The sequence below is a fragment of the Aplysia californica genome, unplaced genomic scaffold (assembly GCF_000002075.1).
Source record: "Aplysia californica isolate F4 #8 unplaced genomic scaffold, AplCal3.0 scaffold00618, whole genome shotgun sequence".
Taxonomy (NCBI): domain Eukaryota; kingdom Metazoa; phylum Mollusca; class Gastropoda; order Aplysiida; family Aplysiidae; genus Aplysia; species Aplysia californica.
The window spans coordinates 166,007-177,043 of NW_004797888.1; the positions used below are offsets into that span (position 1 = coordinate 166,007).

An 11,037-nucleotide genomic window follows, 5' to 3' on the forward strand; every position below is an offset into this window, starting at 1 on the left:
CGGATAGGCGAACGTAAATAAGTACGGGAGTCAACGAGACGAGTAGAGTAGTGTCCCCTCAATTAGACTAGAAGTCGACCTCCTTCACGAGTAGGTTAGTGCCCCTTCTGTATATTTCTTTGTTATTAATGTTATTGAGCATGCACTATTAATGCGGGAAGTAACCTACGGGCCTTCTTTGTTTCTCATTCATTCTCATCGGGTCACGGGTCATCGTGTGTGTGTTGCGGGTGGCCTTTGTGATGAATGAACGCAGGAGCTAAAACTATATTTCTTTGATCATGGACGCGTTGTGCTTTCAAGTGATGGTTGCGTTTTTAAAACCAACCAGTTCTAAGGCAAAACGTCGCAAACAAACCTTCTGTGCCAAGTATTCAGAGGAATTCAACTTCATCACTGCATTGATATTATCAAACAAACATGCTTTCTGCAAGGTGTGGCAACGTCCTCAATGGTCCGTCAAGTGGTGTTAACTTAGGAGAACTTGTATTGACAGAATTAGAAACCTTAGGTGTTCCCTTTAAGCACTGCATCTCTCTGAGTTGAGACAACGCTCCAGTGATGATAGGCCAAAACAATGGAGTTATAACAAAGCTTAGGGAGTCCCAGCCAGACATCTTTGCCATTGGATGCCCCTGCCATCTTATTAATCTGGCTGCACAATATGCTTGTGTCTGTGGTGTGCTGATATTTTGAGTAGAAGTTGTCTTTTAGTATCTTTTTGAAGTAAGAAGTGTTCTTTTCCGCCGACTGCGCGGTGAAAATCTGGGGGGGTTTTAATTTTGAAAACTTGCCAGCTATACACACATGTTTGCTCTCTCTCACACACACACACACACACACACATACACACACACACACCCACACTCATGTATACAGTACACACACATACTCACTCTTGAACTCGGAGTTGAGTGATAAAAGATAGCCTATGTACGAAGATCAATGTTGCTTCCTCTTTCACTCCATGTTTTCAATCAAATAAGATAGAAACTGACATATTTCACTCCCCCCTCCCCCCATGCCTTTCTCCAGCCCTTCAGGCAAAGGTATCCTGTCAGGTCACGCAGATGGCTCAATCATCCGCTATTTCTTCGACGACGAGGGCTCGGGCGACACACAGGTATGGAAGACCACCTCAACCCCCAACCCAGGAGAAAGTTTTTGCCATCGTTTATAATGATCTGAGAATTTGTTTAAGAAAAGCTTTACCCAATACAATTTTTTAAAGTTAGATTTTGTATGCTTTATAATGTTACAGTAAACCGACGCTCTTCGAGTATATTTGGTTTTATATGCATGAACATGAACATATTTGTTCTCGTGCTTACATCTGCAAGTACCTTAATTTCTTTTTGTCCCCTGTTCTCTCCTGTCCAGGGAAAGATTTCCACCCACCCATCACCCCCCTACGCACTGGCATTCTCTCAGAACGCCATTGTAGCAGCAGGTTGTGATAAACGCATCATCGCGTACGGCCGAGACGGGAGGAGCTTCCAGCACTTTGATTACAGTCGGGAGGATGACGAGCATGAGATCACAGTGGCCGTCTGCTCTCCCAGTGGACAGAATGTGGTGCTCGGCAGTTTTGACAAGTGAGAACGAAATACAGTGCCTACTCGCTACCTTAGAATTACAAAGTTCTATCTGACATTTTTGGCCGCTTTGAATTACTAAGGTCATCAGGTCAGAAACCATAATATGTTCTATCTGCTTTATCAAAATCATTAGATTATTCGGAGTCATTATCGAGATACTCCAAGAATTGCATTCGATAAAGCTCGCCATGAAAGTCACAATTTTTTTCATCCAATATCTCAACACTAGGTACTGAGCAGATAGAACCTTATAATTCTAAGGGAGCGCACTGTCTGAATGTGTCATTGCCTTTTGTGCTTACGGTTAGGTCAAATGTCTGATGCTGTCTGCGGTGTGACATTCCTTTGTGTTGAGTCAAGTGTCTTCTTCTGTCTGCAGTCTGAATGTGTCTTCACTCTTTCTTTAGGTCCCTAATTGGGCAAGAACTCGATGGGTAAAGGGAAGAAATAGATTTTGAATCTGAGTTTTGCATTAAGGATTCTACAAAGGAGGCAAGAGAAATAAAAGAATCTTGGATACTTGCAGCTACCTTAGAAGTGTGTGTGTGAATCAGATTCTGTTTGAGGCCCTCTCAGTCTTCTATATCCCTTTATACTGTTCCATTTTTCACTTTCACTACATTCTCTCTTTCTATTCCATTTTTTACTGTGACTTCCTGTCCTTTGTCTTGTCTGCAAGATGCACTCTGACTCAGCAGCAGGCGTGAAGTGTATAATGAGCATCTGATGTGTTGCCCAAAAAAGGAGCAAAACAGACTAATTAATCTCTACAGTTACAGCCCTAGTAGTTCGACCTTCCTCTTCCCATTCATTTTGATTTTTCTTCGGTTTGCAGGTTGCGGGTTTTGAACTGGAGCCCCCGACGTCAGATGTGGGAGGAGCCTAAACTGAAGGAGATCCACAACCTGTACACGGTCACTGCATTGGCGTGGAAAAAAGATGGCTCCCGGGTTATTGCGGTATGTACAAGAGGAGACGTCGGAATGTGACACTTAGACTGTGTTTATCTCTAACATTGAAGTTAACAACTCTTGTGGGTGCAAGGATCTGGGGAACTGTTTTGGTCTGAAAAGAAATTTTTCTTCTATTTGTGTTCATCAGATTTGCATAGTATCCCAACTCCATTTCACATAGCTGATTATGTTTTCTTAGCTTTTTTAAATGCTAAACTTTAGTTTGACTTTCACTGATCTTGTTTTGGTGTGTATTGTCAGCCTCAGCTGGTACTTGTCAACTTGTTGTTGAGCCACACTCTGTTTGTCTGTCTGTCCGTCCGTCCGTCCGTCCGTCTGTCTGTCCGTCCGTCCGTCCATCCGTCTGTCTGTCTGTCTGTCTGTATGTCTGTCTGTCCGTCCGTCTGTCTGTCTGTCTGTCAACTGCAGGGTACTCTATGAGGAGGTCGTGACATTTTGACCAATGAATTTTGTGTGTGTGTGTATGTGTGTGACCTATGTAGATATCAACTTTTCTTCTATCTCCCCCAGGGTACGCTGTGCGGAGGTCTGGAGATGTTTGACTGTTGCCTCAAGAGGACGCTGTACAAGAACAAGTTTGAGATCACCCACGTGGGAGTCAGTCAGGTCTGGGCTCATACTCAAGATAAGATAAGATAAGATAAGATACATCTTTATTGTCCAGATCCTGGCACATTGGTTTTGTGTTCCACCACAAAAAAAGAAAAAAAAGTAAAAGCTAAAGGATTTCTCAGGCTTTTTTCTTTCTTTCTTCCATGTTGACGAGTCTCTTTTTAAACAAGGGTTGATTTGGTCTTTTTAAGAATTATTTCATGTAGGTGCTTGGAGAGCATCCTTTGTTGGTCCTACTTCTTTTCTTTGCCTTTTTGGTTTCTCTCTATCTTTTTTATTCTTTCCCAGCTCAAAATGACCATTATTTTATTGATATACTTCTTTTTACTAAATTATTGTTGCTTTTTTATCTGGCTATGTGTTTTCATATTTTCAGTCACTCGATTCCTCTTTTCTGTGTCTAGTAGTTCAACCTGACTATGTTCTTTTTTCATTTTACATTGGTAAGCCTTGGCCTTAATCTCTCCTGTCTTTGACAAGCTTACCTCAGCTTTGCCCTTTCTTGTCGTTGACCGGATTATCTTGACCTTGCTCCCTCCCATCTTGTTTTCTCTTATCATTGGGGGGGGGACTCAGCATTGCACTTTCCCTTCTTTATCTGAGCGGCTCTGATGTCTGTGTTGACTCTTGTGATGTTCCCTCCCTTCTGTCAGGCCATTGTGAAGAACCTGTCTAACAACACCAAGGTGATGCTCAAGTCCCACTACGGCTACGAGATCGACGAGGTTCGCATCATGGGCCGGGACCGCTACCTCGTGGCTCACACCTCGGACACCCTGCTCCTCGGGGACATGCTCTCCTCCAGGCTGAGTGAGGTCCCGTGGCAGGGCTCCGGTACTGAGAAGTACTACTTTGACAACGAGAATGTGAGTCATACTGTCTTATCATCATAAATATTCACAGTGTATAAGCTATTCTGTTTTCTGTATATAGATATGTTCTAGTGTATAGAAATCATTTTACTAATAAAAATGGAATTAATTTATTACTAATAATGAAGTGTTGGAAAGAGCTGGAATAGAAGATATCAACACAAGCATTGAACGAAGAAGATGGAGATATCTAGGACGTGTTCAAAGAAAGCCAAAGACAAGATTGCCCTATCAGACATGGTGTCGGAAACCATTTGGAAGAAGAAAATGAGGAGGACCAACTGGAAGCTATAGAGGCACAATGAGAGATGAGGCAATCACCCAACGGCCTGGATTTGCCGAAATTGGAGGACGTGGCCAGGGACAGACAAACGTGGCTTCGAGTGCTCTCTGCCTTATGTACCTAACGGTATAGGGTGAGAGTAAGCAAGTATAGAAACCACTTTGTTCTACAGTATTATTTTGATGATGTGGATCTTGCTGCTCTTCTACATCAGCCGATAGTCACCTCAAAGCTTTTACTACATTTCTTTTTTCCTGTTTTACAGCAGCTTATTCAATGAATTTACACACTATAAGGAACATTGTTTCTCTACTGAAAATTGTTTATTTGAAAAAATTCTCTGTTCCCTTTTCCCATGCTAAATGAAGCATTGTTTTTCCCCCTCCCCTCTCTCCCCTATCCCCTAGGTGTGCATGATCTTCAATGCTGGGGAGTTGGCGCTCATCGAGTACGGCGCTAATGAGGTGCTGGGCTGCGTGAGGACAGAGTTCATGAACCCACATCTCATCAGGTGAGCACTGCTGGAGTTTTCGGTTTCTGCTTTGATCCTGCCAGCACCACGAATGCGTCAGTTATTTTATGTGGCACATACTGTTTGGAATATCTGATGGCGTTTTTTTTTCTTTGCTGGTTGGCCTCTGATCCTTTTTTCCTAATATACTTTATAAACAGTGTTTATGTAACTGGGTTTTTTTTGTTTATGTACTCTATACACCTAATCCACTAGTCAAGCTCTGTAATCAAAGTCTGTAGTTGTAGTAGTACAGGGTTTTACGGCGCTCGCAACTGCGTAAGGTCATATGAGCGCACGAAACACAAGTTGGTAGCATTCACCACAGTTCACTGCACGGTTGGTCGACAATTAGACTTTAAAATGCTAAAATACTAAAATTCAGTGTAAATATATTTGCAATTTAAAACAACTCTTATAAATAACAATAAAAATGTTTTAACAATATTGTTTCACTTTACAATTTGCCATAAAGGCCAATCAAAGTCTGCCTTAAACAAAAACTATTATATTGTCTGTCTGCTGTGTTTTCTCCAGTGTGCGTCTGAATGAACGTAAACAGAAAGGAGTTCAGGACAACAAGAAGATGGCTTACCTCATCGACCTGAAGACTGTGGCCATGAGTGAGTTGCCTCTTTTAGTGCAAAAAGGGCGGACGATTTGAGACTTTCGTCTTTTTTCTTTGTTTGACATTTTTAGCATTTGGACTTGTTAACCCTTTAATCTTTTGAATTGTTAGGTTGTGTATTTTTATTTGTTCTAAAGCTGTACTGATAATGGAATGTGTTGTCTGGAATAACAGAAGGTGGAAAAATCCCTTTGCATCTTTCATTGTGATGTTTGAATCAATAATTAGTGCAGTTATTCACATGAAGTGGGTTTTTTCTGTGTCTCCTCAGTCGATTTACTCTCAGGTCAGAACATTGCTCAAGTCAGTCATGACAACAGGATAGACTGGCTGGAGGTGAGTCATGCAAGGCCTGTCTGTCTGTCTATGTGTTTGTTTGTGTGTGTGTCTGTCTGTTATTTTGTGAATGAGTGTATGCCTGTGTTTTTTAGTGGATTTGGGTATATATGAACTTGATTTTATGTACTTTTTCCTGTGTACAGTAATAGGATAGATGGTAGAAATAGATATATATCTAAATTTTACTTTCTTTAGATAACTCTAGAGTTTGTGGATGATTATATGTAATGCCCATTGTCTGTGATTTCTTGTAGAAAAACTGGAAGAGCGATGTTGTATTTTTCTGTCCTCTACCTTGTGAAGTGCAGTAGTTAAATTCTTTGCTATTACATGCAAAACATATGAGTTCAATTCTGGAGTCTTTCTAGTGAAATGTTGTATCCCACTCAGCCTGGGTTTGCCTTGACAGAAAAAGTAAAAGCAGCCTACTTCCTATATGATTTAAATTGTCAATGGAGGCTAAAAACATTTCCCTTTATCTGGTTCTGTCCCCAGCTCAATGAGACAGGACACAAGCTGCTGTTCAGAGACAACAAACTCAAGGTCAGTCGGTGCACACCTCGGTGCTGTGTTATGCAATTAAAACCATGTTACATTCCTGAGGACTATGGTTGGGGTGGGAGAGATTGTCATTGCCAGGATAAGAGATAGGTTTAGATTTTAAGTAATGGTTGTTGACTGAGATTAAGGTTAGTTTCGTGGTTAGGGATGAAGATTAAGAGTGTGGTTGGGAGTTATAGTTGATCTATTACGGGTGAGAACGTTATGAGAAAAAGTGTGGCTGTTGGGCAGGCTTCTTTGACAGCTGGAACACTTTTGAAATGCAGACATTATTGAATGTTGTCTCTCAACCATACTTTAGCTGAGTTTATAAAACAAAAAACTCTAGAGTGTAGGTGTAGGAAAACAGTTTTTGGTTTCAACACAAAATGATTAAGGTATTTGAAAAGTAAGATGCAGCTTTTTTTTAAATGTATAAAACATGTAGTACATACTTTCATTTACACTTTTTTTTTTTTGGTAGCTGAAAATGCAGAAAATTGATGACATCACAGAGTTATTGTGGATGTACTTGGATATGCCATCAGTATTATGTGTGTATGTCTGTTTCTGACCCACCTATATTGTGTTTGTATGCACTGTCCCTCCCCAGCTGCACCTGTATGACATAGAGAGTCAACAAAAGAGCAGCATACTCAACTACTGCTCCTATGTACAGGTAAGTTAAACACACTACAGTCAGACTATAGTAGGTTCAACTGCAACTAGCTATTACATGTGTGGGTGCTCAGTGTTATGGTTTTGAACATAATCTGTGGCATCAACCTGGTAATGCAGTGGGTCCCTGGATGCTCAAACATTCCTGGAAATGACAGAGCATACACACTTGCCAAATGGGGTCTAGACAGGAACAGCCCAACATTCCAACTTCATACAACATTGCTAAACAAATCATTAAAAACAACAACAAACAAGACTGGATGAACTGATGGGCCTTGGGAAAGACAGGCAGAGCAGATTTCAAACATATGACCACAACAAAACGGAATGATAATATCAACCACCTGCAGAGAAAGAAACAGACCGCGATCTTCCACCTACGAACAGGACATATACAGCTCAACTTCCACTTGAACAGAATAAATCCAGAACTTCCCCTAATGTGTCCCTTGTGTGACAATGCTTATGAGACTGTGGATCATCACCTGTTCCACTGCACACCCCTAAATGACGCCAGAGCTGCCCTTCTCCCTCCGAGACCTAACATTGACGACACACTCTATGTAACATTACAGCAACTGCAGCAAACCTGCACTTATCACTACATGGCTTTTGGCAAAAGGGCAAGAGCCCAGCTGTTGCTGGATCGATAACAACAACAACAACAACATGGTTTTGAACTTGTGTTTGAGAGAGAATGATAGGTTCGATATGGGTCTGTCTCCCCTACTGTAAGTTTTTTTTTCAAACGCAGGACCTGAGAACAGTGCCTATAATGTAAAATTACTTATTCTGATAGGATCTGTTTTTGTATGTTTGTGTATAAGTGTGCATGTCTGTGTGAAGTTTACAGTGCTTTCCACAGTATACAGAATAAAATTAAGTGATTAATCTTTGTGATCTGTGATTTCAGCTGTGATCTGACAAAATACTTTATCTGCAGTGCAAACCTGAGATAGTGCTGTTTTAATAAATAACTTACTAATGTCTGGCCTGTACAAAAAGTATTTGCTGATATTCAAAGCATTTTGTTATTTCTAAAAGTCCTGATAACCGTAAGTCTCCTGTCATTCATGTATCGAAACGCAAACACCAGATGTCCATCTTTTTCAAATGAGTCTGAGTGATATAAAATGTTTTTGCAAAGAGTGGCTGATTGTCCCTATGTCTGTTTGCCTTTTGTCCCCAGTGGGTCCCAGGCAGCGATGTGGTTGTGGCTCAGAACCGCGGCAACTTGTGCGTGTGGTACAACATCGAGGCACCAGAGAGGGTCACTATGGTGTCCATCAAGGTCAGTGCTCGGCAACCTGTGTGTCTCTATGCAGGTCATGTGTCTGAGTGTGTGTGTGTAGGTATTTGTGTGTGTTCTATATTTGTGTGTAAACTCAAGTATTTGTGGTCTTTATTGACTTAAGAATTGTTTAGAAGTCAATTAATTTTTGCGGGTGGTTGGACGGCGCCACTGGTACGTCCTACTGCAAAACTTTCTCTCAGTTATTTTCTGTCAGTCTGTCTTACTTTTCCTAGCACTAAATGACTATTATTATGTCAATGTGCTTCTCTTTACTCAAACAAACAAAACGATTCATTTTTGCCCATTTTCTCAGTTATAGGACATGATTTGAGACATACATTGTGAGGCTTCACACATCTCCTGTGTGCAATAGGTCTACACTTTCGCTAAATATAGTCTACCAGATAGTAAACGTGTGTTTCTCCCTCCAGCCAGTGAAGAGCCTTTAGCCTTTATTTACCATTGCCAGATGGTCACATGTGTTCACAAAGTACACTCACAGCCAGATATTGTGATGAGACTGAAGCCTACAGTGACAGCCATTATGAGACTACTGAGAGTAGAAATATGTGTCATGACGCGGTGGAATCAAACACTCGTCAATTTTTTGCCCCATGAGTTATTGGTATAATTTTAAAGTTTGTTTATCATTTGGAATAAAAATAGTTTCTTCGATTTCATTATTTTGACAAGCTCCTGAGTCTACCATGATGCCTCAAATGTAGCTTTGGAAGGAAGTATTAATTTTTTGTTTTTGTAAAGTGTTTTACAGCGCTCGCAACTGCATAAGGTCATATGAGTGTGCGGGACACACCTAATATTTTCAGTTGGTACGAAATTTTGAGTTTTTGCCCGGGTGGTGGCCGAAGCCTACTCTTATCGATTTTAGACCAACAAGGGATCTTTAACGTGCGCAACTTGCACACGCGCCCTCCAAGATTTTTCGCCCTTGTTTGAAAAGGCTAGGTGTAGATCTTTCCTACCAGAAGGTCAGGGGTGTGGCAGAAAGACAACAGTAAGGAGGAGCCAAGGAGTAGCAGTAGAAAGGCTGCAGAAAGAGTCGGGAGCCCAGAGGAGGGGGCAAAGGAGGTGAGGGGGTGGGGGCAGAAAGTGGAAATGAAAGCAGACAACAGAACATTGCTAGAGAGCAGGAAAGGAGGTGAAAGGAGACAATTTTAGAGAAGAAAATTTTTCGGACGCTACCCGGAATCGAACCCGGGACCTTTGAATGAGAGGCCAACACCTTAACCTCTAGGCCACGAGAGCCCCCCGAAGTATTAATGGCCCCAGCTGAGTTGGTATATTTTGAAAGGCTGGTTCTGTAACAATTATTTTTGCTCTGGTGACAATGATCGTGTGCAAATGATTTTTGAAGAAAGTGCAAAATCTGATCAGTCTTTGACCTCTGTAGAGAGATTAGGCCACGATCTGCACCTTGACTGATTGTGTGTATCATGTGTCTCAACATATGGTGAACGTGTCATGTGGCGTCGGTGGCCTAGTGGTTAGGCTCTCGGACTCGCAACCGTAAGGTCGTGGGTTCGAATCCCGTCAAGGGCCCGACGTTGTGTCCTTGGGAAAGGCACTTTACACGAATTTTCCTCACTTCACCCAGGTGGGAATGGGTACCCGGCTATAGACAGCGAAAGATCTTGTCAGTTTGTTAGTGTTTGAGCGCTTAATTGGCTGCTTGCACTGTATGCTTCCCGGGAAGCTGAGAATGTTTCGGAGTGTTCTATGGTCTGCTGGGGTAATAATATAGTGTAAAGCGCATAGTGCCTGCTGCTGAGCGGGGATATGCGCTATACAAATGCTATCTATTATTATTATTTTATGTTTTGACACATTATATGACCTTAATTTTCGGTTTCTCTTCAGGGTGATATCTTGGACCTGGAGCGTAAAGATGGCAAGACAGACGTACTGGTCAACGAAGGCGTTAACACGGTGGCCTACACACTGGATGAGGGACTCATTGAGTTTGGCACAGCTATAGATGATGGAGACTACTTCAGGTCAGGCAACTGTGTAATGCGTGTGTTGTCTATGTATTAAGTGTGTTGTTTTGCTACCAGCCATGAACAGGAGACCCATTGAGTTTGGCACCTCTGTAGATGGTAGAGATTATTTCAGGCCAGGTACTTAGTGAGATTGTTAAAATCTACGCCCTTGATTGTGTCTGTTTGAAGTGATGTGTGCTATGGTATGATTGTTAGGCTCTAAGTTTACTCTAAGAAATTCATTTTTATGGAGTATAATATCTATCTTGCTGCATCCATGTCATGTCTTACTCAGTCCTAGCTGGCCTTATCTGGCATGGTTGAAGCAATTCACCTCATAGATAATGTAAATTGTATTGCTAGGACTGTAAAACATTTAATATTATTTTTAAGGTATGAAAGGCTACTGTTAAGGAAGTTTTGATCTAACAGATTAGAAGTTTCCATTATTTTGAGATATCTGATATGTGAGAGCAAACAATAGTCGAAACTGAACAGGAATGTCAGCATTTGCTGAGTACCTGAGCCTAGTAGAAGCAACAAAATCTCGCACTGATTGATGTTTAGGAAAAACTTTTTGTAGATGAGACAGATTGCTGCTCTGTAGCCCATGTTTACCCTATGATGCTATATGTGGATCTGTGTTTGTGCATGGTGTGTTTGTATGTATCCCATGCACTGAGTTCTTCTCTACTTCTTCCCCCC

General features: G+C 41.5%; 1 protein-coding gene across 2 annotated transcripts in view; it reads left to right on the top strand.

Annotated features, from left to right (window-relative positions):
- The window catches only part of LOC101848842 (intraflagellar transport protein 172 homolog), a 51,994-nt gene that overhangs the window by 6,059 nt on the left and 34,898 nt on the right, over positions 1-11,037 (top strand). For both annotated transcript variants that reach the window (XM_013087663.2, XM_005107641.2), the window contains exons 6-17: positions 1,036-1,123; positions 1,381-1,595; positions 2,434-2,557; positions 3,083-3,178; positions 3,838-4,050; positions 4,747-4,850; positions 5,388-5,473; positions 5,750-5,814; positions 6,313-6,360; positions 6,971-7,036; positions 8,228-8,329; positions 10,211-10,347. In XM_013087663.2, coding sequence (XP_012943117.1) covers positions 1,036-1,123; positions 1,381-1,595; positions 2,434-2,557; positions 3,083-3,178; positions 3,838-4,050; positions 4,747-4,850; positions 5,388-5,473; positions 5,750-5,814; positions 6,313-6,360; positions 6,971-7,036; positions 8,228-8,329; positions 10,211-10,347 — 1,344 coding nt within the window. The remainder of the gene's footprint in view (positions 1-1,035; positions 1,124-1,380; positions 1,596-2,433; positions 2,558-3,082; positions 3,179-3,837; positions 4,051-4,746; positions 4,851-5,387; positions 5,474-5,749; positions 5,815-6,312; positions 6,361-6,970; positions 7,037-8,227; positions 8,330-10,210; positions 10,348-11,037) is intronic.